The sequence below is a fragment of the Apodemus sylvaticus genome, chromosome 10, assembly GCF_947179515.1.
Source record: "Apodemus sylvaticus chromosome 10, mApoSyl1.1, whole genome shotgun sequence".
NCBI lineage: Eukaryota > Metazoa > Chordata > Mammalia > Rodentia > Muridae > Apodemus > Apodemus sylvaticus.
The window spans coordinates 61,610,941-61,638,776 of NC_067481.1; the positions used below are offsets into that span (position 1 = coordinate 61,610,941).

At 45.5% G+C, this 27,836-nt stretch overlaps 2 protein-coding genes across 3 annotated transcripts in view; both read right to left on the reverse strand.

Moving 5' to 3' along the window:
* Window positions 1-2,125: 2,125 nt before the first annotated feature.
* Tvp23c (trans-golgi network vesicle protein 23 homolog C) lies at window positions 2,126-17,748 on the reverse strand. Of its 2 annotated transcripts, XM_052196091.1 has the most exons (7): window positions 17,604-17,744; window positions 15,412-15,494; window positions 13,633-13,777; window positions 12,076-12,165; window positions 10,928-11,059; window positions 5,511-5,639; window positions 2,126-3,210 (listed from the first exon to the last, which is right to left on the reverse strand). In XM_052196091.1, exons 1-7 carry the CDS (start codon window positions 17,613-17,615, stop codon window positions 3,184-3,186), a joined length of 618 nt encoding a protein of 205 aa, XP_052052051.1. In that variant the 5' UTR covers window positions 17,616-17,744; the 3' UTR covers window positions 2,126-3,183. The 2 variants fall into 2 exon arrangements, with proteins under 2 accessions (XP_052052051.1, XP_052052052.1); XM_052196092.1 differs by lacking the exon at window positions 5,511-5,639 and having other exon boundaries at window positions 17,604-17,748.
* Window positions 17,749-19,625: 1,877 nt separating this feature from the next.
* The window catches only part of Fbxw10b (F-box and WD repeat domain containing 10B), a 35,738-nt gene continuing 27,527 nt past the window's right edge, over window positions 19,626-27,836 (reverse strand). Inside the window, exons 11-13 of the mRNA XM_052196800.1 lie at window positions 24,453-24,611; window positions 23,052-23,299; window positions 19,626-20,652 (exon numbers count right to left, since the gene is read on the reverse strand). Of these exons, the coding sequence (XP_052052760.1) occupies window positions 19,859-20,652; window positions 23,052-23,299; window positions 24,453-24,611 (1,201 nt within the window). The 3' untranslated portion in view covers window positions 19,626-19,858. The remainder of the gene's footprint in view (window positions 20,653-23,051; window positions 23,300-24,452; window positions 24,612-27,836) is intronic.

Below are 27,836 nucleotides of genomic sequence, written 5' to 3' on the forward strand. Positions count from 1 at the left end.
AGTCTTTATGGCCCTACCTGAACAGTGACACAGTGACCTCGCAGTAAGGGACAAGGAATCCAACTTCTTTGGAACAGGAAATGGCATCAAACAATGAAAAGTCGCTGAGCTGAGACTTTAGGAAATGTTTTCTCGGGCCAGTGAGTCAGCTCAGTGGATAAAGGTGCCAAGTCTGATGGTCTGAGTGTGATCCACAATATCCACTGGGTGCAAGTTGTCCTGTGACCTCCACCGGTGCACATGCAAACACCAAACACATACAACAAATACTAACTAAGGTCTATTGGTCGTGCAATTATGCTAAGCCGACCGTTCTGCCGTGCAGTGTTTGCTGTGCTATATAACCAATTCACCAGGAGGCCACTGGGTTCATTCTACACAGGTTTTTTGTTTTGTTTTGTTTTTTTGTTTTCCTTGCTAGCAGTCTGGCCCCATTGTACGAGGCAGAGGGACTCTGTTGTCCAGTCTCCACATGGTACATAACGGTCCTTTCCTTCCTCCCTCCTGAGGTTATAGGGGACTATCTTAGTGTTCAGTCCCCTCCCCTCCTCTTTAAAGAAGGAGGGCCCCTCTTGGCTACCACCCTGGGGCATCTAGTCCCAGCAGGACTAGGCACATCCCCTCCCACTGAGGCCCAACCAGGCAGTCCAGGTAGGCAAATGGGACACAAGGTTAAAAGGCAGGGCATACATACACTGTGATAGTCAGTGTTCCTTCTCTTCTGTGCACTCCTCTGTTCACATGTGAGTCGGGAGCAGACACTGGGGGCTGAGGGATACAGCCGTGCTCTCATTCCTGCGGGGGCAGCCACTCCAGCCATCGGATGCAGGCTGATGGGGACCGGAAGAAACCAGCACTTACCAGCAACCTCTCTCCGACCCTTTCTCAACTGGGACTAAGCACGGCAGCTTGTTTAGCACGCGGTGTAGGGAAGCCAAGAAATGCACTCTGGTTCACCACCCGGACTCTGATGACATCACCCTTAGTTTGCCACGGGGCTTTCTAAGGAGGGAGTAGACACCTGCTTCCATCTCCCCAGAGAAGCAATTCTCAAAACACCAGACAGAAAGATGGAAATGAGTTGGGGATGAAGATGTCCAAGCTGTTTCCTGGAAGTGTATCCACTGGCCAGAACCTGAACCTGGTCACAGGGCCACACCGAGTCTCACTGATGACACCCAGGAATCAGTTGCATATATTCCAGCCAGGAAGGAAAAAACTCAGAGGGGGAAACTAAATAGTGGGGGAGGGGGGCTGGGGGGAGTCTCTGGTAACTAACTGGAGGCCTGGAACAGGGGAGGATATAGGCAGTCCATGGAGTTGATTATAGCTGAGATTCCTACCAGAGGGGGATAAAGAGACTCAAGTGGCCACCTCCTGTAGCCAGGGAGTCTTGTGGAAGAGTGGAGGACAGATGTGAGCAAGGAGGGGTCAAGGACACCCTGAGAAACCCACAGTCAGCTAACCCAGAACATGGGGGCTCACGAGCCTGGGCCACCAACCAGGGAGCAGCAGGAGCTGGACCTAGGCCCCCACACATCTGTAGCAAAGGTGCAGCTTTGTCTTCATGTGGGTCCCTAACAAGTGGAGTGGAGGCTGTCTTGGTTCCTTCCCATTGGATCCCTTCCCCCTACCTGGACTGCCTAGTTGGGCCTCAGTGGGAGAGGATGTGCCTAGTACTGCTGGGACTAGATACCCCATGGTGATACCCAAGAAGGGCTCCTCTTCTCTAGAGAGAAGGGGATCCTGCATGGTCCAAAAGCAAATCCACACTGGTTTAGAATTTCAGGCTCAAAAACATGGTTACTCCCAATGGATGCTAGTTAGCCTCCCAATCCCCAAGATTTAGATCTTTCTGATCAAATGAAAACCAATCTTTAGTAAGTATAGCCATCCTTGTCAGGTGGATCGGTGGATGGAGGTAAGTTTGACTGCAAACAAGCACTTAATAAACTCATCCAAAGGAAGAGAAGGCCTTTGGAGTACATTTTTCCTCCCCAGCCTCGTCCCGCTTTAGATTCTACAGATGTTCCTGTGATTGTGTCTCCTTGAGTAAGTCAACAGTCACAGGTCAGTCTCCTCAAAGGTGTCGCAGCGCCATGACTAAATGGGACCACACATCTAATGCCCTGTAAACTGCAGTTTTATATAAATATAAAGTTACACACCTGCCAAGCTACACTCTAATAAAGACCCTTATTCAATAAGCAAGACATTTGAAATGTGCCAACAATGGACAAATGTATTCACAACATAATCTAAAGATTCCAACAAAATTTTCAGTAGCTACAAAAAGAATTCAGCTGCCTACAATAATTTACATTTGGTTTAGTCTATAGTATATTGCTTTGTCTTAGGAAATAACCTTAATACAAACATGTAATTTACAATATCCTCATTATAAAAGAAAAAATAAATTCATACAATGTTTTATAGGCATTTATTTATGCCAAGTACTTAAGCAATTACTCTCATTATTACATAAGAATAATATCCTTATTAACAGGTAATATTTCATTAACTTAATGCAAAGACCACTAAGAGATTTCAGACAGTTCCAGAGTGATCTATGGCCACAAAACACAGCAACAGCAGCCCCTGTATATCCACCACAGCTACAAAAGACCTTGAGCGAATGACTTATTACCAACTAAAAAAATTTTAGAAATCAGTTAACATTAGTGCCCAAATTTAGCTTTTACTTGCTTATACAAGTCTAAGAGAAGTAACTTTACCATAAAGAACAAGTTAAAATTAATAACTATTTCTAATTCATACATAAACCAGCATGTTCACCCTTACCACTGAATCAAAACTTACCTCAAAAGGCAATGTACAGAATGCTATGCAAACACAGACGTGTGAGACAGACTGAACACCTTTCCTACGTTCTATGGATCAAAATGCACAGGGCCATTCACACGTGCAAAGGACACACGCATTTGGGACTTGTTGCTGTTACAGGACTGTCTATACAGACATACACCCAACACACACTCTGACACTGTTTCCAGAAAACACATACTTTCTAGCCCCACGTGGTTTCCTTCCTTTAAGTAAGCTTTAAGTAACAAGCACACTCCCCACTCTGCAACAGCCTGAGCTCTAAACACCAAGACTCTTGTCCGTCGCCCAGAATCCAAGACACAGTCTTCATCTGTATGAGGCAGTCTTCGGCTCTACTCATGAAGTCTGACCATCTCCAGTGTTCTGCAACAGAAACTTAATATCAGCATTATTTCACTTCACATACCATGGAGCTCACAGTACCACACCAAGGAAAACTGCATTTATCCCTGTGCCTGCTCCTTCATTACATTATTTTCAACACCTTATTATCATAATTTCCATGCTTAAAAAGTAGACACAATGTAAAAGAAAACCTGTAGATCCCATCACCCACTCAGATGTCCAGATTGGCATACTAAAGTGTTGCCAGATTTCATGAGAAAAAACATCAATATTTTACCAAGGTTCAATAGCCAAGTCATTCCCGTCTAAAATCACTACAGTCAGATGTGCTGACGCACACCTCTAATCCTAGCTGGCACTCAGAAAATAAAAGCAGGTGGATCTCCATGAGGTTCAAGGCCGGCCTGATCTACATAGCAAGGTCCAGGCCATCCAAGGTTGCATAGTGAGGCAATGTCTCCTAAGTCCCAAACCAAATAAACAAAAAGAAAATCTTACAATACTGAAAGCATACGCCAGGCAGTGGTGGTGCACACCTTTAATCCCAGCACTTGGGAGGCAGAGGCAGGCGGATTTCTGAGTTCGAGGCCAGCTTGGTCTACAGAGTGAGTTCCAGGACAGCCAGGGCTACACAGAGAAACCCTGTCTCAGAAAAAAACAAAACAAACAACAACAACAAAAAAACTGAAGCATACACAACAAGTGGACCATAGCAATAATGATGTAAAAATCCAACAGTAAATATCATGTCCCTCTGAGGGTTCGGCATGTAAAGGTGCCTCATACAATCCCAAACTGGATGATCTAGGCTTGGTGTCCATGCACCATATGGGGGAAGGAGAGAACTGAATTTGTCCTCTGACCTTCACATGTATGCTCTTGTACCCACAGGCTCACACACATACCCCTACATACATGTGTATGTATATGTATTTACACACATATGGGCATTATGTATATATACACATAAACACACACAGATACACACCAATAAACAAGTGTAATTTTAAAAGACTATCTGTTCTCCCTACTCCTTAACGTCTATAACAGGAAACTGCGATGTAGAATGAGAAGAATGACTCTCAGAGCACAGGGGGCCACAGGCTCTGCACTCCTGAGCAAGGCACCTCACCTCTCAGAAATCCTGTCTGTTACTCAGAGTAATGCTCAGACATCAGTTTATTAGACATGCTAACCACGACACCATGCCCACATCTGCTGAGTAAGAAGCCTCATGGGTGGAATCTGAGACCCACTCTCCTTCCTAACACTGACACTACCCTAAACCTCACTGAGGATATTCACATAAAAACCCAGTGCCTATTCCCTAGACATTTAACCAAACCTGTAACCATAACTACTTCATTATCCCACAGAAAACCTCAATTTCAACCATCAAATTGGAGAACTATAAAATAAATGATCTTAGAGGGAGCTGGAAAGATGACTCAATGGCTTAAAACGCGGCTGCTCTTACAGAGGACCAGGGTTCAATTCCTACCACCCACATGGTTGTTCACAACCATCTAGAGCTCTACTCTCAGAGGATTCTTCTGGATGACCACACCTAGCTTCTGTGGTCAACAGGCACAGGTGTGGTGCACAGACATGCTAGGCACAGCACTCATACACACCCAAAATAAGTATAAACAAACAAACAAACAAGCCTTGTGTTGGGGGCGGGAGGGTGGAGTACTTTAAAGCAGCACTAACGATAAGGTCCCTCCCTTTTTAATCTATTTGTGCTTATAAAGCCTGACACCATGCAATATACATTCTTCAAGACCTTTCATTTAAAACAACCTTCATTAGTGAAATGTAACTGAGCTTGAGATAATCTATGAAAATGAGTGATTGTCAATGATAGTTTATTTCTCTTGGTTTCAAAATAATTTTAAGAACTAATGATACATTTCTGGAATGTCCTAAAAGCATCTAAAAATGGAATAAACTATCCCTGCTGTTAACTCATGCTAAAATAATTGTGAAACTTAAAGAGCTACAAAGCAGTCGGTGGACTGGACAGACAGCTCAGCAGTTAAGAGTACCAGTCGCCCTTCCAAAGGACACAGAGTTTGATTCCCAGCACCCACATGGCAGCTCACAACTGTCCGCAAGGCCAGTTCCAGGGCATCCAAATAATGCTCTCTTCCAGCCTCTGCAGGCACTGAGCACGTGCGGTTTACAGACACACAGACAAAACGCCCATACATGAAAAAAGATTAAAATGATTTAAAACAACCATTTGAAAAAAAGTAAACTCTACAAGAGTCAGACATCATTCTATCAGTCAGAGATCACAGCCAGAGAACACCTACTTGTCTTAGAAACTGCTTTCCAAGATACGACGTAGCCATGCTGGTTAAGTTCTTCTTGCTGCCCACTTTACACCGGATATAACCATATAAGTTGGCACCCTGCAGCACCACACCCATGATCACCACAGCCTAGGAGAGGCGGAACAAGCGACAGTTAGTGGCCCCAAACCGACTTTTCCTACACTTTTAAATGAGACCTAGTAGACTGGTGATAAAAGGAAGTATTGTAGGTCAGAGGTTGAACTGATGAGAGCCCTCAGCCTGCAGAAAGCACCTCACTGCCACTGCCACTGCCACTGCCGCTGCTCTGCACACGGCACCCATCTTCCCCGGGAGTCGCCATTTTCATCTGAACTTGTAGCAGCGTTTCTGTTGCCTTGATAAAACACAATAGTGAAGACAGCAGACAGAAAGAAGTCTTCACCTTGGCTGATGGCTCCAGAGGTTGGAGTTGGTGACGGTGAGGCAGCTCAGGCAGGCATGGTGGCTGTAGCACAAGCTGAGGGCTCACACCCCAAAGCACACGCTCAAAGCCGAGAACAAACAGGAGTAGGGTGACGCCTTAGAGCTCTCCAAGCCTGTACCCAGTGACACACTTATTCACAAGGCCACAACTCTGAAGCCTTGCCAAACAGCGCCACCAACTGGCGACCATGTGTTCTAACTCCTGAAACTACACTATCCACAACCACTACACTATCCACAGTGAGCCTCCTCTTCCCTCTCAGGTTGAGCACACTGGGCAGGTCAGGGAGATCTATGCAGCACACTGACTGAGCACATGTCAGCTGGTTCATGAGAAAACTCCAGGCTGCTCTCCCACAGCAGGAGGAACGTACTATGTAAAGCTGCCTGGCCCTGGGACCACCCCGGACACCTAGAACTGAGAGGAGACAGGAGACGCAAGCCTGCTCTTAACCAGGATTTAAAAAGAATCAACTGATAAGTGATGTCCTACAATGAAAAACACTACAAAAATCAGCAAACAACTTCTGTCAACAACAGAACAGTTCAGATCTCATGGGCCAAAAATCAAGGTCTGTTACTCAATTCTATTGTTTCTCAGTTCTACCACCTTTAGTCCCAAAGCCGCCGCAGGCAACATGCAAACAGACCAAGCTGCGCTTCAATAGCAGTGTGCAAGAACAGATGTGTGCTGGACAGGCCTGAAATCCACAGCGTGCGTGCTCCTGCTCTACAGTCCTACAAGTCCACGCAGGAAACGCCTCCGTGAAAAACAAAACAGCTAGACAGGATCTTGATTCCCAGATCATCTCTCCTTGACCCATGGCAAGCTGAATGACTAGTTTTAAGCAAAATTTAAATTACTAAATAACTAAAAGAATTGGTTAAAATTCTAGTAAAGGGGTAAAAAGAAGGAGGGAGGCATCCAAGAAGGGTTGAGGAGAGAACCTCTCAAATACAAGAAGAGTTCAATTAAAGTATCTTTATGAAACTTATTGCTATACAATCAACATAAGCCAGTAACTTAAAAAAAAGAAAAAAGAAAACAAGTATATATAAACATGTATATATAAACCTAATCAGCCAAGTTGGGAAACACTGGAAAAGACCTAACTAGCTTATATATTTTAAGGGTAATCTGAAAGAACTTTATTAAAAATGAAAACCAAAAAGAAGCAGAACTTATACTCTCTGTTCTAACCTTACATCTCCTGGAAACACACAGAAGAGTAAAGACTTGCCAGATGCCTAAGTAAATGTAAAACCCCGTGTCCCCTTCAGTGACCTCCCCAGTGCACACCGGGATGCTCTTGAGCATCACATGCCAGCATGCCATGGGGCGGATCCACTTGCAGACGCAGCATGGGTCCTGCTGAAGCACTGTAGTAAATGAATTGCTAAGTTGAAGATGGACACTGAAGTTACACATCATAACCTCCCTCTCCCTGAAAGGCAAGTAGGCTTTTAAAATGATTCTATTTGTGTATGTGCGTACATGTGTATGTGCACGTGTATGTGTAGTGCATATATGTACATGTTCATGTGTCCGTATGCATGTGTGTGGGTACACATGCATGTAAAGGCTCAGGTCAGCAATGGGTATTTTCCTACTCATTCTCCACCTGATTCCACAGAGCCTCTCCCTGAATCCAGAATTTGCCAAGTCGTCTAGCCCGGCTGGGCACTAAGGCTGAGGGGCCGACTGAGATCACAGACACACGGCTGCTCCAGCCTTTATGGGGAAGCTCAGGGCTGAGCTCACGTCCTCCTGCTTGAGCAGCCAGCACCTCACCACCTGAGCTGTGATCCCGCCCTCAAGCAGAATTTTAGGAAAAACCAGTGTGGTGGCTTGAATATGCTTGGCCCAGGGAGTGGCCCTCTTAGGAGGTGTGGCCTTGCTGGAGGAAGTCTGACACTTTGGACTTGGAGACCCTCCTCCTAGCTTCCTGGAAGACAGAAAGTAGTTTTCTCCTGGCTGCCTCTAGATCAGGATGTAGAACTCTCAGCTACTCCAGCACCATGCCTGCCTGGAGGCTGCCATGCTTCCCACCATGATGATAAAGGACTGAACCTCTAAACCTGTAAGCCAACTAAATGTTGTCCTTTATAAAAGTTGCCTTGGTTGTGGTGTCTCTTCACAGCAATAAAACCCTAACTAACTAAGACAGCCAGGAAACACAGAGAAGAGCTGCTGGTCAGAGAAAGGGCCAGCCTGTGCCACTCTGCAAGAAGCTCCACAAGAAATAAACTAAAAAAGAAGCACAAAGCCAAAGGACATGCACAGCTGTAAGAGAAAAAAATGCAGAAATGCAAGACTGGACCGACTCTCCTTTAGCTGAGGCCGTGGCAGAAGCAGAGGCTCAGACAAGTGTCCACAGCCAACCGGAAGACAGAAATGGCACTCCCTAGGAGGTAAGCGACACACAGCTAGTCAAGGGAGCAGGCCTCCTCCCACCTGGGTGTGCTGACCATTAGCTGGAGCAATGCAATTCAGATAATGGCAGTGGCCGCAAGCCCAGGTAAACACATGGAAGACATCAAGATCCCCTACAGGACAACAGCATGGACAAGATGGTCACAGAAGAACTGCCACTGTGAGTGTCAGCAAAATGGACAGAGTACAAGGAAAGCCACTCCACAAAACCCCAGCAGCACACAACAAAGCAGCACGCTGCCAAAGACACGGCAGAATCCATGCTGGAAGGGCTGGAGCTTCCGGTCTACAGAAGCTAAGCTGAAGGTGAGCGTCATGCCACGTGAAGGTTAGCATAGAGCAAGACATGAAGCTGCCAGGCAGGAGGCACAGCAGTCTCAGCCCCCCACCCCACACCAGCAGGTTGCAGCTACCAGGCTCTGGCACCGCCCACCACTCCTGACGTCATCACGACGTCCCAATTCTACTTTTTAGTGCCTGTCAATCATTCCTCTAGAACAGGAGTTCTGCAAGACTACCTTGCTTGTCTAGTGGTTACATCCCACTCCCCAAGCAGCTGACAGATGGAGAACTCCTAAAACCTTTGCTGACCAAATAGAAAATAATGAAAGAGTAGAGCAAGTAGAGAGTGGGGAAAGCACATAGGAATGACCACGGCAGACAGACAAGCAGTGCTCAGTTACACAAGCAAAAACACAGAACAAGAGCTAAAGCTTAACTGATGCCAATTTTCCTGTTCAAGCAAAATATAAGCTCGCACAGTGAATGGGCACAGGGTATCGGAATGGTTGGTACCAAATAAATGTAGACATGTCCTGTCTGTGACACTTTTAGCATTGGGAGAGAAGGAGGGAAGGAGTGAAGGAGGGAGAGAGGGAGAAGGAAGGAGGAGGGAGGACAGGAGGGAGAGAAAGATCATCAAGGAGAAAAAGAATGACTCATTGAATACTCACATGGACATTTAAGTTTTTTCCCTTGAAAACTCAGTAGCTGAAACCAAACTGAAGTAACATAAGCAAGTTATCCTTCAAGAGGAGTCAGAGACATACACTTTGGCATAAAGAGCTACAGGTTACTTTTAAAAATCTCATCCCACAGGAGAATGCAACACAAGAAATTGCAATAAAAGGACGTGCGGATTGATGCCCGTAAAAGCAGATCCAGTCAGCATAGCCCTGGCCAAGCACACAGGCACTGAGCTCCAACTCCTACAGTGGCACACTCCTGTAATCCGAGCGTCCAGGCAGAGCCTGGGGCCAGCTGGTGAAAATCAAAGCAGCCACCTGAGGTTGTGCTCTGTCTTCCACAAAGCACATGTGCACACACCCATGTGCTGCCTTCACACAAACACAGGAGCACATGCATACCCACAAGCAGATCAAGACCAAAGAATCAAAAAGTACTTTAAAGGGTAATTGTTCTCAATTGTAACAAACAACATAACACAGGAACAAAAATGGAAAAAAGACAGGGACAGAAGAGTGTTTCTTTTCATCTACATCAAGTCTTTAAGTAAGTGGTTCTCAACCTTTGGGTCTCAACCCCTTTGGGGTTGCATATTAGATATTTGCATTATGATTCATAACAGTAGCAAAATTCTGGTTATGAAGTAGCAATGGAAATAATTTTAAAAGTTGGGGCTCACCACAATATGAGGAACTGTATGAAAGGGTTACAGCATTGGCAAGGTTGAGAACCATCACTTTTCAGTAAAAACATCCAAGTTTAGTACTTGGAGTGCTAAAGAAAAGTACTATGCCTAAATTAAAACCACAAGTCAAGACCCACAAGTGAGAAACCATAATGCTGTCTCCACTATACTGCAAAAAATCCAAAAACTGAAGACATGGCCTAATTTGCAAAAGATACAAATATATAGAGATGACTACAACATAAAAATGAAACTATGAGTATACACACACAAAACCAAGTTGCCACAGCAAAACAGGGACCGAAGACACTCTCGCCTGGGGAGCAGGAATCTACTTAGGGCACAGGGCACGAAGCCTGTGCCTGTCAAATGCAGCAAGCTCGCAGCTTGGCTCAGGGGACAGACTGCAAGTTTCAAACACAGCAGGAATATTTGTCTCATATGCTCTTCCACATCCTCCTAAGTCCAGAAGAGAGAACCCAATGTCCACTCCCTTGACCACAGTGAGTGGCACAACAGTGACAACGAGTTCACACAGCGACTCAGCCAGTGAGCTGGACGCCCCAAGGGTTGCCCTGACCCAATCACTGTGAGGCCAGCACACAGTTGACAGTTGCTCTAAGCTCCTGGGGTGATCTACTAGCCAAAATAAGTAAGCAGAAGAGGTTACCATCCAGTTTCCTTATAAGACCACAACAACCACTGATCCCAGGGAAGGTGGCACATGGCTGCACCCAGTACTTGGGGAGAAAACAGAGTTGAGGACCGGAACTCAGAAATACAAGCCCAAGCTGCCCAGTCAGGGCGGGCCTGCTGGGAGGGTGAGATGATGGCTGACTGATGTCATCCCTGAACGCTGATACTCACCAGCCACTTCACTCTGAAGGAAAAGAGGGCACTAAAGGCAAAGATCACCCACAGGACTGGACAGGCGATGAGTCCCAACCAGAAGATTCTTGACTCGGCCTCAGAAATGGTTTTGTTGTCTTGAGGAGTTGACTGCAAAAGCAAACAATACAAACATCATTTCAACCGCAGATGTCGGGTTTATCAGTAAAAAAGGTGCTTTTTAAACAGAGAGCACATTGCACTCAAATTCAAAGTTTAATAGAGGTGATCCAAGTCCACAGTTAAAACCAAATGCACAAGTCAGTGGCTCTGACACTAAACGACCTTAATAAATGAATTATTAGACTTTGCTTTGGCTCAGGAATTTTGCGTGTTCAGGACAGAATAGGAAGACATGGCCTTTCACAGCCATGAAACTCAATCCTCTTGCACTTGTGCCGTTCACTCATAAAAAAAGCTTTTCAAGAGTTAAGGAAATCCAAGAGTCATCTCGGAGACTGCATGTCCCAGCGAAACCCAGGAACTAACGAGGAACTGAGTTATTTCCAAGGCAGACTTATGTCAGGAACACAAGCTCACTGGACACACTGCTGCTTTCTGAAAAGTAGTACTTCTTCTAAGCAGTGGACAAACAATTAACTGGTAGTATTGTCAAGATTCTTATTCTGTGTCTCCAAAACAAATTTCCACAAGAAAGTGAAATGTTCACTATTTGGAAGAAGCAGGATGATCCAAAACAAACAGGTTCCCCACAGTTACGAGGGCACTAAAGAATAGGTGGCTTAAAGAATAGACCAATCGTTCTGACCCTGCACCCAGATGCAATCTTCTTCCTGACAAACAGGAAAAGACCATGGAGGCAAAGACAGAACAAACAACGGGAGGAAGTGTCTGCTGAACACTGAAAGATGCCAGGTGATGCCTGGGAAGGCAACAAAGCTGAGGGCAACAGGAAGAGTCACCAGCAGGCTGACAGGCAGCCTGCCCTGCTTTCAGGATCCTGGCCTGTGTCTGCCTCGTTTCTAGACAGAAGCAGCAAAAGCACTGTGCTCTGGCGGCTGCCTGACTTCGTACCAACAGGGCAAGTGATATGCACCGTGCTCTCAGCCCTGACTCCTCCTCCCTTCGGTACCCAGAAGGAAACTGCACACACTTTATTAATTTACCTTTCTGGACTCAAACACCCAGTGGCTCTTTCCATCCTCATCGATGTGATTCCACCAACGTAGGCCGACCATTAGTCTACCCGTGACATTCTGGGAAAGATGTATAAGAACAGACATTTTTTATGTGATTATTTAAAGCATTATAAATCCTGTTAGTATACTGTTTCGCTAATTCAGTTCTCCCCAGAATAGCCAGTTAACCCCTACATTCCAAGCCCCACTAAGGACTAAACCAAAATGGCCAAGAGCAGGGTGCATGCAGCTTACAGGATAAGCAACAGCATACCCAGAGCAGCACCCTTTCTCCTCCCTGTCCCTTTCTTCCTCCACATCCCAATTTCCTTCCTTCTTTCTAGTTTTAATTTTAAGATGGGGTCTGTCTTAGTTAGGAGTTACCATTGCTGTGATGAGACACCATGGCCTAAGCAACTTGGAGAAGAAAGGGTTTATTCTGCTTACACTTCCAGGTCATAGTTCATCATCAAAGGCAGCCAGGCAGAAACTCAAGCAGGGCGGGAACCTGGCAGCAGGAGCTGATACAGAGGCCATGGAGGGGTGCTGCCTACTGGCTTGCTCAGCCTGCCTTCTTAAAGAACCAGGGACTATCTGCCCAGAGAAGGCAACAACCATAAGGGTTGGGTCCTCCCTGATAAATTACTAATTAAGAAAATGCCCTACAGGCTTGCCTACAGACCAATACTTTGGAGGCATTTTCTCAACTGAGATTCCCTCCTCTCTGATAACTCTAGCTTGTGTCAAGCTGGCATAAAATTAGCCAGTACAGAGTCTCATATCATAGCCCTAGCTGACCTAGAACTCACTATGTAGACCATGCTAGCCTTGAGTTGTGGTCCTTCTGCTCCGGCCTCCCAAGTGCAAAGATCACAGGCACACAGCACAAAGCCCATCCTAGGTCCTAGTTCTTCTCACCTTTCAGTGCCAAGTTTCTTTGAGTTTGAATTGGTCTGATATTATCTAATGTCACTGTTTCCATTGACTCTTTTTGGTCAGAGTTTGATTTTGACTCAATCTCAGACTTCTTATCTTCAGAATAGGATTTTAACCAATATATATTTTCTTAAGAATATAATTTTTACTACTAAAACAAATGTGCCCTTACTTCCAACCCCATTTGTAAGCATCAAAAATGTTTCAGATATTGAAAAATATCCTATGGAGGCAAACCTGCCCTTGGCTGTGAAGACTGATCCCAAGTCCCAAGTACCTGGAGCTTTTACAAAATAAAAAAAGAAAAGGATACTTCTTAAACATTTGCAAACTATACTGGAACTTTACATAGAAACTATACCCAGAATACTCATAAATTGCATCAGAATAAAGTATGTAGACCCTGCAGCTGACAGTGCTATTCTGTAGCTCGCAGGGCACTACAACTGAGCAATGCTCATGTGATCCGGCACACCTGGCACTTTACACACTTAAGGACTAAAGTAACAGACGAACTAACATCAGTCCACAACGCTGTCCTGATCCTTTCAGTTTATTCGTTATTTGAATTCATATTAAATACAATTTTAAAATAAAAACAGAACCTACCTTCACTGCCCAAAAGTCGCAGGACAGCAGCAAGATAATTGTCACCATGCAGGCGATAAAGCTGCTGCTGAGCAGCTCGCAGAGGAGATAGACCACAACCGCACTGACCCGGAAGAACAAGTGGAAGAAGGAAGCCACCGGGTGTCTGAAAGCCAAGGCACAGGAACGCCGTCACGCGTCACCGCAAGAGCCAGCAGAGCCGTGACCATGAGATAAGGGGAGGAGAAAGCCAGCAGCTTTCCCTCAAGTCCCCACCGCTAAACTAGGTTCTATTGTCACAAGAAAAGGTCTTACCTGAGCTGACTCTGACACCTCATTGAGTAAAAATTATCAAAGCCCCCATCCAGACCTTACCAGCTTAGATTATCAAGTCACAAGAGCACCAGAGTGAGAAATCACTGCAAGCATCAAGACAAAGTCACCGTACAGTTTTGTCTCTTCCTTTTCCTCCCCCTGCCCCTTTGTGACAAATAAGGTCTCACTAGGTAGCTCAGGCTGCCCTCAACTTCATCTTCTCCCAATCCTTACCTCCAAGAGTGCATGCATGCATCATCATATATGCATGCATGGTTTTTTTGTACCTTAAATTTTTTTAATATATTCAGTTGTGTGACTATCACTACAATCTAACGATATTTTATTACTCCAAAAAGTAAACCTGTCCCCACTGGCAATCATCCCTCTCTTCTTCCCAATCCCCTCAGCCTAAGCAACCAACCATCTTCTGTCTCTATAGATTCACCATGTGGATCACTCCATGTAAGTAAAATCATGCGATATTTTGTCTCCTGTGACCAGCACCTTCACTTAGCACAGTGTTTCCAAGATTCAAGTAGAATTTTTACTTAAGTTCATTTCTTTACAGGAAATACATTTAGATGTACATTTAATTTTGTTCTACTTATACAAGATGTAGTTCTAAAATTTACAAAAGAAATCAAAATGTACCGACAGAAATTATAGTCTCTCTATTTTTATGATTTTTATCTTTTTTTTAAGCTGAGAACTGAACCCAGGACCTACCCTGGGTTCTCTACCCACTGAGCTCTACCACTGAGCTAAACCCCATCCCTTACAGAAATCACATAAAAAAAAAATGGGGCATCTTCAGAAAACAGCAGTCAGCACAGACTTTAGAACATCAGTGTTCAAATAACTGATTTCCAAGTTTGCTAATTTGAAAGCTCAGTGCTGAACAAAATCTGCATGCCAACTACTAATCTCAAGTTTCCCTACGTCAAGTCAACAGCATAGAATTCACACACATGCCTAACCTACTCTGCCTTGTTTTGAAGTTCAGCCCCCACCATCACCCCCTAGAGTGTAATACCGGTGGGTGATAGAGGTGTGGGAAACCCTAAGAGGCGGGCCTAACTAGAAGGAGTGGGTCACCTCAGGCAGATTACGGTTCTTTCTATTTCTAGACTGCCATGAAGTGAACTGAACGGTGTTGCTCCAAGACACCCTCTGACACAATGTCCTGCATCACCAAGGGCCCAGGAGCAGAGCCAAGCAGAAGGCAACCATGCACTGAAGCTTCCCAACACCCACCCCCCTCATTTTGTCAGATGTTTTTTCATATCAAAAAGAGAGACAGGGAACTAAGGAGGCAGAGACAGGCAGATCTCTTTGGATTCCGACCTAGCCAAATCTACACAGTAGGACTATGTCAAAACAAAACAAAAACAAAAATACAAAAAATGTCAGCACAAACCCCATCAGCTAGCAACAACATCTGGACAGAATAGCCAGTAAAATATCTCCAACTCAACCTTGTACCTGATTTTGGATTTTCTTGGTCTACTGGTTGTCTCCTCTTCTGCATCAAACAGTGAGACATCTTCAGTGTCATCATTACTGTCCTAATAGGAAATTAAATATCTATGAGAAAAAGGAAAGTCAGTGCTTGTATGCCTACTACACACAAAGAGAACCCCCTGTGAAGAAAAACACCAGCCTGAGCCTTGAAAGAACAAAGAGGAGCAGATGGTGCTCCCCAACACCGACATCAAAACTGAAGCTCCTGGGGGTACACTTACATGGTTTTTGGCTCCTTCACAAAACCACGTGACTGTATCCTGTTTCCATGACTCCTCACAATGCTTTCTCTTCCTACCTGAGGCTAAATAACCACCATCATGCCTCTAGGACTTGTTCCATAGCTTTCTTCCTATTCTTTCAAGTAGCTCTTTCTATTAATATATAAAACCTCTCACACCAAATTAGTGACCTTGGAAGAGGTATAAAGGGCTCCCAGGAGGATTCCAACACCTGCAGAATGCTGCTCCTAAGATGACTCCTAAAAGACTGCTGGGTTTCTTCTAACATTCTTCTTGAACTCCTAAGAGCAGGTCGGACTGTAAAGTGAATGAAGTAATGGAAAAAAAGCAAGAACAGATACAGGAGGGAACGGAGAAGAACTTCCAACTAGAACTGATGAGACAGAATTCCAAGTATGCACATGGGTTTCAAGAACAATGAACGGGGTGACATCCAAGATGTTACTTGGGCTGTTTTTACTTTAAGATTATAGAAAGTTCAAGTGTGCTGCAATGCAGCACTTGAAAGACTGAGTCAAGACAGTTATAATCAAATCAGTTGGAGACAGGTGAAAAAGAAACAGAAGAAATTAAAGCATGTCTTTGAGCTAACACACACAAGCTTTTACAGATGGGGGTGGGGCATGGAAGGCTATCAGCAGTGCAACCCGGAAAACATGGGTAAATCAGCTGCAACCCAAGAATGGAGCACCACAGGATCCACAAAACAAACAAAAACAAACAAACAAAAAGAACACCACAAGAGTATATATGTTTAAGTCTGCAGAGAAGTTTTAATGCACTAGTTGCCTGGGGAAGAGAAGGTAACAACTAAAGAAATGTCAAATGCCCAGCAGGACGACTTCCCAGGCAGACTTAAGAGTAGGAAGAAGAGGCCCGGTTGTCTTTCCCCAGCCTCCTTCCATCTGATCTGAGTGCACCTTCAGAGAGCTGAGTTAAAACCACCAGTGGATTTTCTCTATTCCACATTTCCACCAAGTAAACTTTTCTTATCTCAAATTCTAGTTGGCCCATCCTCAGACACTCAGTGAGTCACCGTGTCTTTGTTATTATGATCCGAAAATATGTTGTTCCCTAACCTAACCTCTCCCCCACCCCCTATCTATCCTGCTCTTTGCGGATACCATCTCCTCGAACAGCCTGACAATGCAGGACAAGAAACCTGTGTGATACAATCTACATAGGAGTTCACAGTAAAATTTTAAGGGAAGAAAATATATTATGTGTACTAATCTTTGGCCAAAAGCCAGCTGGCTACACTGATCTCTACGGGTACAAATGCAATGACCAGCCGGGGGGTGGTGGTGGTGCACGCCTGTAATCACAGCACTCTGGGAGGCAGAGGCAGGCAGATTTCTGACTTCGAGGCCAGCCTGGTCTACATAGTGAGTTCCAGAACAGCTAGGGCTATACAGAGAAACCCTGTCTCAAAAAACCAAATCCAAAAAACGAAACAAATGCAATGACCATCTTGAGTATCTGTGTTCAGCGTGATAACAGCTGCTGGAAACCAGGCTCTGGCAATCTCTCCCTACAGAACCTCCCTGCACTTGAGTGTCAGGGCCCTACAGGCCATTCCCCTCATCCGGTTAGGCTATGGATGGAGAGAGGGGTTACCCCGACCTCATACCCAGAGATCCCTGCAGCCAGTGTGCTTCACTCCCGCTGACGACCCGCCTCTACATAACAGGAGGCCCCTGTGCCTCCGGGTCACTGCAGCACCCTATCCCTCAGAGCCCACAAACCTTCTAGCGACAATTTGCCCGGAGCCGGCCCTCCTACCCACCCAACTGCCCTTCCTACAGCTCAGGCCGCGGGCGGGCATACGGACCCCTCAGCCTCGGGGAACTGGGTAAGACCCCCGGCCCCAACTCAAGCACCGGCACCCGGCGCTCAGCCGCCCTCCCTCACCTGCGACAACATGACGACCCTGCACCAACCCGCCCCCCACTTCCGGGAGCCAAGGCAGGACAGCTGCTACGCGATCCAGCTCTACAGCCAACGTCACAAGCACACCGGGAAGTCACTTCGTAGGTGGGAGCAATTCCCGGGACCGGAAGGTGGTAGGCGGGTCCATACCGCGAGGGCGGAGCTCGATAGTGGGCGGGGCATGAAGAGCAGGTCACGCAGCGAACCCGCGCAATAGGAGGCGGGGATGTGGGCGGGGCCGAGGCGGAGGTAGGCGGAGTAGGAGTAAGCGTGGAGGCAGGGGCGGCACCTCTAAGGGGAAGTTCCTCTAAAGGGAACTTCCTCTAAAGGGAAGTTTCTTGGGTTGTGAATGGAAAATGTTTTTTGCTACCGGTGAAGTACAAACTGTGAGTCATTACCACCAGCGGGGACGCCCTGAAAGAGGCGGAGCTTTATTTTGTCATTTAACCTTGTAAACGTATTGCATTTTAGTATAGTCTTACTTTCGCGATTTAGATTTTAAAGATACTTAAGAAATAAATGTGTCCTTGGGAAGGAATAAAAAAAAAAACGGGTAAGAAAAAGACAAGAGGACTAGCGTAAGCAGTGGGGGGTACTGCTGTAAAGGACATAACCTCAGACCAAGCACAGAGGCCAGGACCATGCATCTGCCTTCTATGTATCAATTATCTCTATGGACATCCTTTCTCAGCTGTAAAATGGGAAGGACGGTGATGGTTTTACAGAGCATTTAGTAAAGTGGCACAAATTTGTTTTTATTAGTTTTAAGTCACCTGCTGATGGTGCGATCTTGCCTAGACCTAAAATTCAGAGAATTTAAAGCCATCTTTGCAACTGTAATGATAGCCATATTCTTTTTGCTCAACTATGTCAGACTGTTGGAAGGCTCATGCAATGTCCCTCTCACCTTTTCTTAACTGAAGGGACTCTATTCACAGGAGCCCCAGTTTTATCTGGTTCTTTGTCAGCACTATGTCAAACACAGCATCACAATAATGAAGAAACATCAACCTAATTCCCAAAAAGGAGAAAGCTGGCACATCTTCCTGTGAAGGTAGACAGATGACCTATGTCCTAACCTGCTTGGGCAATGTTTTTGGTGACCCGCCCTGTGTTGTAGGGTTGTGTGGATTTTTTTGTTTTTTCTTTCTCACTTTTTATATGAATGCAATCTGAATTCATTACCATATTTTAAAATTTAGAACATTTGACAAGAAAGTGAATTTCCCACTTGTTAGGAGGATTTTTGTTTTCATTTTTGGAGGATTTGTAGGGGTGTTTCCTTGCATGCTTTTGGAATAGGGTGTTGGAATAGGGTGTTGCCTCCTAGTACCAGCTGACTGGATACTCAGCCCTCCTGCCTTACACCCCACCCCCAAGGACTGGAACTTAATGATGGGGAAAGTCTGCCTGGGATGTTGAGCCTCTGTGTAGAGACTGTATACTCTTTGTTCAGGCCCTGGGCCTTCAGTAAGCATATCCACCAGTGAGCTGATGAGCTACTCTTTTCAAATTTACCTACTTTGCCTTTGACACCACTACCACCCCCAAATATTTAAACAGGAGCCTCAATATACTTGATATTATTATTGGCTCTTTTATAAAAAATACGCTTCATTTTCTTCTGATGGAGAGTGCTCTGACCAGTAAAATCCGCAGTGTTCTAACACAAGTCTGCCTTTTGAGCTCCCCGCATCCTTTACCCAAACTGAGTTTTAGTCTTTGCAAAAAATAACGGGAAATTTTTATATAGTATCCTGATAGCCACTATTAAAAAGTTTCAGGAAGCCAGGTGGTGGCGGCACACGCCTGTAATCCCAGCACTCCAGCAGAGGCAGGCGGATTTCTGAGTTCGAGGCCAGCCTGGTCAACAGAGTGAGTTCCAGGACAGCCAGGGCTATACAGAGAAACCCTGTCTCAAAAAAACCAAAACCAAAAAAAAAAAAAAAAAAAAAAAAAAAAAAAAAAAGTTTCAGGAAGCCAACGATAACCCTAAGTTGCCAGGGGCCACCTCTTCACAGACACCCATCAGTGGCCTCACCTACACCTCACTAAGTGGAATGCTGGTGCATGCAGAATGCTGTCTCCTGCTGTCTTGGTGTAAACCTTTCCATTCTTTGATCCATAGAAAGGTTCATGTGAATTGTCAAAGCAATGTCAAAAAAGAAAGGTCTAGACACCAACACTCACTTGGTTTTCTGTTTGCTGTAATGCTGCTGTAATTTCCCAAGCCTGGTTTAGATAAACACATTTTGTCCAAGTTCGGGGGCTGCTGTTTTCCCCTCCTTCATGAAATTGTCAATCGGCAGACCTTTGATCTTACGAATCCATGCAGCTTTGCTGGCTTTTCCTGGGTCGACCTCCTTAGTGGACGCGCTGGCTTGATATTCCTTCATCTTGGCTTCTGCAAATTCTTTTTCCTCCTTCACAGTCAACAGCATGAACCCAGTGTTCATTCTAAGAGGATCGAGGGTCGTGTAGAAGCGAGGCCGTTCTTTCTTGAGAGACAGGGTGGCAGTGCCACCTTGAGGAGCCAACATTCGGTTTGGTTTAATGACCTGCATGCTGGTCAGGGGCCCTGCACGGCGAGTCGCCCCATCAATTGAACTGGTCAAGTGCTCGTCACCCCTTAAGCTGTCAGAGACCTTGGGGCGGATAAGATTGGGCTGGGGTACAGTGGCCTGGACTCTGGGACTGTGCAAGGACTTTTTCAAGTTGGGCTGAAGTTTCTGGATTTCAAGGGGAATGTTGGTTTGTTTCACATCCATAGGAAGATTGCTGGAGCGCAGCTGATCAACTGCGTGTTGAACCGATTTTCCCTTGAAAGTTAGGACTTTCCTTGGATATGGAATTGAAGGCCCCCAGGCATCAATGACTTGAGTTCTGGGCCTATGGGGATAGGCAAACTCTTCAGAATTGTGGGCTTGTTGCAAGGCATTGACAGTCAGAAGGAATCGATCAGGTGTCATAGGGACTTTCCAGAACTTTTGCAACGGATGACTGATTTCACCTACAGGATTTTCCATATCATCTGCTCATTCAAAGACAAAACAAAAGCATGTCAGCATTCTGTGAAGAGGAGGGACCATCTATACATAAACACTGAAGCCAGCCAGGCGGTGGTGGCGCACACCTTTAATCCCAGCACTTAGGTGACAGAGGCAGGCGAATTTCTGAGTTCGAGGCCAGCCTGGTCTACAGAGTGAGGACAGCCAGGGCTATACAGAGAAACCTTGTCTCAAAAAAACAACAACACTGATGCCATTCTAACTGCGAGGCACACTGAGGTCTTGTTGTTGAAAAGGCATGCCATCAGACATCCTGGATGAAAGCAGTCTATTTGACAGTATACCTGCCAATCAATAGCCTAAGTTCCTACCTGTTGCCTATTCCAGAGAGTGGGATTCCTCCCTTGTTCCCTGGTTTGGGAACCACCATCTAGACCTAAGGGTTTCAAATGTGTGACTAAGACAATGTTTTTTTCCCAAACCTTCGTGTAACTGTATTTTCTGATATGTATATATGTTTCAGCATCTTTCTAAGTTTAGGCATTTACTCAAGATCTACATCCAGGACAGCTCCAGAGAAGCAACCCACAGATGTTCCAGTCTACTCTCTCAGATGCTTCTATTGGGCCTGCACCTTCCTACCTGCAAATGGTCCCACAGACCCTGAATAGCAAGGAAACAGCCAATTCTCCTAAGACTGGACCAACATCCCCATTTCCTATGTTTCCCAGAGACACATCACCCCAAAGTCAGCAGGAAGCAGCTAAAGATCTTGCTTTTCCATCGACTCTTTCTAGTTTCTCTTTTTTTTTTTCAGTTACTATCTTTTATATTTTTTTAATTAGATATTTGCTTTACTTACATTTCATATGCTATCCTCTTTCCTAATTTCCCCTCTGAAAACCCCCAATCCCATCCCCTTTCCCCCTGTTCACCAACCTACCCACTCCCACTTTCCTGACTTGCATTCCCCTACACTGGAGCATCAAGCCATCCTCTCACGGATGTCCTACAAGGCCATCCTCTGCTACATATGCAGCTGGAGCCATGGGACCCTCCATGTGTACTCTTTGGTTGGTGGTTTAGTCCCTGGGAGCTCTGGGGTACTGGTTGGTTCATATTGTTATTCCTCCTATGGGGATGCAAACCCCTGGAGGAATGTTAGCTCCAGGCGGCATTCCTTCTAGGCAACAGCCAGCTAGGCCTGGCTTGCTATAAAAAGGAGTTTGGCCTCTCTTTGCTTACTCTGACTGACTCTTTGATCTTTGACCCTTCTCTCTCTCTCTCTCTCTCTCTCTCTCTCTCTCTCTCTCTCTCTCTCTCTCTCTTTCTCTCTCTCTCTCTGACTCCTTTCTCCCTCTCTTCCCTTCCCCCTTCCCCCTTCCCCCTCTCCCCTCTCTTCATGTTTCCTGCTGGCCTTCTTACTCTATGTCTCTGACTCCTTCTCCCCTTCTCTCCTCTCTTTCTCTGCCTCTAATCCCTTCTCACCCCCACCCCTTCCCATGCCTCCAAATAAACTATTCTATACCAGACCTGTTATATGGCTGGCACCTTGGTAGAGTGAGGGATACCTCAACGTGGACCTGCTGAGGCAGCCCCTCCCACCGCACCATACCTACAACACCTATCAGGGGCCTTACAAAACATAACCCACATGATTTGCTCTTTAGATGTCATAAATAGCTTAAACAGTATACATGCCCCCCTAGACAGCCACATAAGCCTTACAACTATCATTTTCAGGTGCATCTTCTCTCTCAGAAGTCTAAAGATAACACAATCTTTATCGAACATTTTTTTCTGTGTATAGTTGAAGGGTTTGTTCCCGGGTTTTGGCATCAATGAAAGGTCATAAAAAAAGAGAGGGGTTTAAAGAATGTGGCAGAGCAGTGTGGGGGAAGGGGGTGCCTAGGCGGGGCCCATACCCAGGCACCTCTTCCCCCTGAGGGACCACACACACACAGATATGGTATAGAATAGAGTTTATTCAGGGCAGAGAATGGGAGTTAGAGAGGCAGAGAGAGAGAGAGAGAGAGAGAGAGAGAGAGAGAAGAGAAGTGGAGGAGTGGAGGCCGGCCATGACCATGTGGAGAGAGGGGAATGGGGAGGAGAGCCCAAGGGGCAGAGAGGTGAGAGTGTGATGAGAGAGAGAAAGAGGAGGGGCAAGTAGCCCCTTTTATAGTGGGCCAGGTCTATGGGGCGGGGCATACCTGGCTGTTGCCAGGTAAGTGTGGGGTGGAGCTTAGACAGAATACCAACAATAGTAACTTTGGATCTGTCTCTTGGGGATATAGTAAGTAATGACTTAATTAAATGTTCATAATAGTTCTTCCCATCTCCCCCCTTCAACACACACATACACACACACACCCTGTCCATGCCCCTGGCGATCTCCAAAGCCATACTGACTTTGCCACTTTACCTGAAGATAGGTTCTTGGTTTGCTTCAGGTGAGCCCGGGACTTTGAGAACTCCTGTTTACTAGACACGGAGTCTTTCAGGCTGTGCGCCTGAACGCTAGACTTGGAGTGCACGTCCCCGAGGCTGGCCTCTTCCCTTTCCTCCTCTTTGTCCTTACTCTTCTTTGCTTTGCTTCTGTCCGAGCTGTACTGCCACTTCACATTTTCAAACTGGAACACGAGAATGCTGCTGTCCGTGTGGGCCACCATCCTGGAACCAAAACGAGAGAGTGCCCACGGAAGGAGCATGGAGACCCCCAGAGCAGACGTGGCAGGTGGGTTTTATCCAATCCCTAGGCTGAGGGAGCTGTGGCCAGGCAGTGACCACAGGAATGGGCTGGTTGGGGTAGGGGTGGGGGTGGGGGTTGCATCAGGGAGGGGTGAGTAGTTTATAGCTGTTTGCTTTGTGAATTAATCAATCGTGAAAGGGACTTGTGTGTTCTGATTCCTCCACTGCTCGGGTTGGAAAACCTCTTCGGTGAATTAATAGTTCTGGAGTACCTAGTCCAAGTACCTAATCCAAGTACCTAGGATGCCCAAGTACCTAGGGGGATACTCTCCATTCACAGGTGTCAGGAAATTCACCGTGTGCTTCTTTTGAGCTCAATATCTAGACTCAGTGTTTCTATTTTTACCCTTGATATTAAAAAATAAATAAATAAATAAATAAATAAATAAATAAAATCCCTCTCAGTGGGGAAGTGTCCGCCCTACTGAACTTCCACACCTTCCACACAGAGCTCCACCTGACTTCCCAGCATCCTCCAGGGTCTCTGGATATAGTTGAGACAGTTTATAAAGCTTGGTGTCTTCTAATGCCTCTAACTCTTCGCTCTCACACCACAGGTTTGGAACTCAGGTTTCCCACCCCACCCCCGGGGCACCTCCCATCCCCCACTCGTTTCTTTCTTTCACTTTTTTTTTTCATTTGTAGAAAACAAACTGCTTTCCTCTGTGTGTCTAGATTTCTTAGACCCATAAAGAATTGAAATACATTCTTCCCCCCTCTGTGTGTATGTGTGTGTTTCCTCCCTAAGTGCTGTAATTTTAAGACTTTAACCTATAATGTAAACTCTGGAAAAGTGACTCGTTTGGGCTGGAAATGCTGAAACAGAGTTTGAGGCATCAGGTCCCAGTAAGGAGTCTCTTTTTACTCAGACTTAAAGGAAATCCTCCGAGCTGGGCATTATGACACACTCGAGAGTAAAAACCGCTCTGCTCTCACGGGGCCCTGATCCCTACGTCCAGGCTGGGAGGAAGCAGAGCCTGCTGCGCTTTGTGGTAGAGCCAGAGTCCCAGAGGAGAAGGAAACAAAGATCACAGAATGACTCAAGCCTTGCCCTCCGAACCCACCTACCACCCACCTGTTGCCCTGATAAAAGAAGGATAGCACAGGGTCACCTCTGGCATCAACTTTTATCACCTTCAGACAATTCCCATTGAGGAAATTGTAAATTCGGATCTTGCCGTCTCCACAGGCGCTGATGACCCGGAGGTAGAGGAGAGACACCTGCAGCACCTCCCTGGAAGGGAAGAGAACAACAGACAACACCTGCCTTGTGGAAACAGTCTGGAGCACTCTGGGGTTGGGAGGTAGGAGCCATCCCTGGCCTTTTGTAATTCTAGATTTATATCGCATACCATCCCTCAGACATTCTGTAGTTATACACAGTTTAATTGCAGGTCGCAGAGGACAGAGGTGCTGCTTCAGGCTTTTGAGGGGCAGTTGGGGAGAGACGCCCAATACCTCAGTTGGCCGTTTATTTTTTCATGCAATTTGATTCTTAGCTATATATTTATGCTGAGAATTGAGTTTTTTTTAATTCCTTGTAGAACCGGTTTTTGTTTAATAGTCTTGTTATGTAAGAACGAAGGATCAGCACCATCAGCAGCAGCAGCATCCTTTTAGTTTTTCAAGAAAGGGTTTCTCTTGTGTCGCCCAGGCTGTCCTAGAACTCACTCTGTAGAGTAGGCTGGCCTCAAACTCACAAAGATCCTCCCACCTCTACCTCCTGAGTGCTGGGATTAAAGGCGTGCTCCTCCAGTGCCTGGCTCAAGGATTATTTTTATATGAACAGACCTCTTAAATGTATAGATTCTCTTTTTGGTCTTTAATGAATGACTTTCATTCCTTCTGACAGTGAACATCCTTAAAGAAAATTATTCCTTGACATGAGGCTTGTGTCTTTTTTGATGGCCAGTGGGCAAGGAGGGAGTAAGGGAAAACCTCAGATAAATGCTCTAAACCAATCTTTCTCCAATTACAGGGTTCAAGTTAGTTTATTCAGTTCTGATCATTATAATGACTTTTTTATTGATGTCCTTGAGAAGTTGAATTCAATTGCATCAACTTGTTAGATGTCACAAGCAAAGCAAGCCTATTAGCCATGCTAGCATTCTGTCTAAGCTCTGCCCCACAGTTACCTGGCAACAGCCAGGTATGCCTGACCCACTATAAAAGGGGCTGTTTGCCCCCTCCTTGCTCTCTTGCTCTTGCTTTCCCTTCCCCCTCTTTCCTCATTCCCTTCTCCCCTCTCTCTCCACTTGCTCATGGCTGGCCCCTACCCCCCCCCACACACACACACACACTCTGCCCCTACTACCCTCTTGACTCCCCTCCCCATGCCCTGAATAAACTCTATACTATACCATGTGGCTGGTCCCTGGGGGAAGGGATGCCTCAGCATGGACCCACTGAGGCACCCTTTCCCCCATACTTCACCACACCTCCATAGAACTTACTCCTCCTCTTTATCTTTCTATACAACAGTCATGATCTACCCACCTAGATCTGCTATGGCTTGTATATGGGTTGAATGTGTCCCCAAATGGTTCATGTGCTAGAATCCTGGGTACCAACATTGAGAGAAACTTATAAGAGTTTTAAGCTGATTTAATCTACTGGAAGCTGATTAGAGCATTTGATGCCTGGCCCTCACACACTGGTTAGTAGTTGAGGAAGACATTGTAAGAAAGCAAGGCCACTTTGTACAATCTGTCCTTTCTGGGTCTCCACTGTGTTGAAGTGCTACCAATGAGGCTCTCACCACAGGCTGGACAGACAGGACTGCCTCATCTTCAGCATCCAAAACTGTTAGCTAAAGAAGACTCTTTCCTTTACAACTAACCCAGCTTTGGGTAATTCATTAAAGTAACTAAAAATCACCAGCCATGGCCTAATTCATCCGCCACTTTGTCGAAGAAGGAGAAGGAGAAGAAACAAAATAGATTTCTTTCCATTTCCTTCCCACTTCACCTACCCAAGATCCTCTTGGGAAAAGCTCATGTCATATTTTCCATTGAATGCTCAATATATAGCATGGTGTATGTATATATATATATGTGTGTGTATATATAGGTGTTTTCAGAGTATGGTCATTGCTACAAAATGTTAAAAAATGTTAAAAGAATAACATCTACTCTTTTAACGGCCTTAATTTTGGTTGATCTCAGGCCAGATGAAGACTGTTCAATGCCCTAACATCTATCAAAAAGGAAACAGCAAAGACCACAGAAAGGTTCATGCTCAGCCCATCTACAAAGAGCAAAGAGGCCAGTGTGACTTGGATCCCCCCCCCCTAGGTGGTGGGGAAGATGTCAGGCTGAGCTTTTATTCAAACATTTGAACACCCAACAAAGTTTCAGCATTTTGATACCTTAAGCAACTCTTAGTCTTCCCTGTGCAGTAATCTAACACTGAGAAGATAGAAATTCCCTGTGCAGAAGGGTTCCCTTACTGCCTCTTTCTTGACTTTGCTGGGCTGGGCCTACACTTCCCCCAGGCTCCTGTGACATTTGGTAGGTTAGCCCATACCAGTATATCCTATAGTTACAATATAGGCTTAGGAGTTAGAAACCTATGACATCTAACACCACCTCATACTTGGTCTATATGCCACTGAGGAAGCACCTTAACCTCTCAGTCTTTCCTCAGGTTCCACACACACACCACACACCCTGTGGAAAGGAATATTAATTTCCACATGTACTATCTGCTACAATTAAATTAACTCATTTAAAAAAAATGAGTACTTTGTCCAGTACCTGGCAGGATGTAACTAGGTCAAACCCCTTTTAGGCTTTCTCTTGCCTATAGATGTCTCCTGCTTTGCTCTTGCTTTCTGAAATTTACTTGGAGGAATTACACCAGTGGAGATGATGGACACAGGAACTACAGAATTCCACCCTTCTGTAACAGCAACAAAAACTAAAAATTCTGTCAGAATATTTTTTTTTTCAGAATCTGGAAAACTACAGAGGGCTTATGGTATCCCTAGAAGTATTTAGACAAGAAAAAAAAATGACCTTAGAGTAGATAAGAATGCTGTGCTTTATACTGTGTTAATTGACCCTAGTCCATTCACTATATATGCAGCCATGAGAAAAGTAGCCACAGTCTTGGTACGAGAAGGAACCCAACAGGCTGTGATCATGATGAGTTATAAGTGCTGTTGAGTAGCTTCTTGGAAGACTGTCTTAAAGGCTTATCTCTGTTACCTAAGAACTCTTTCGGAGCTGGATCTGCTACCTGTTTGCTGGAGATGGTCACAGGTAGATAATTGGGCTCTTGCTAACCTGAGGTCCTAGAAATGCAGTAGGGCAAATGATACGCTAACTAAAAAGTAAGGAAAATGCTGGGGAATGAGAAGTCAGGACCATATTCCTGGGAATTTGATGTCCACACATGTCCAGAACTCATGCTTAGGAAAGGTCCAAGATAAAAAATGAAAATACAGTACACTCAGGAG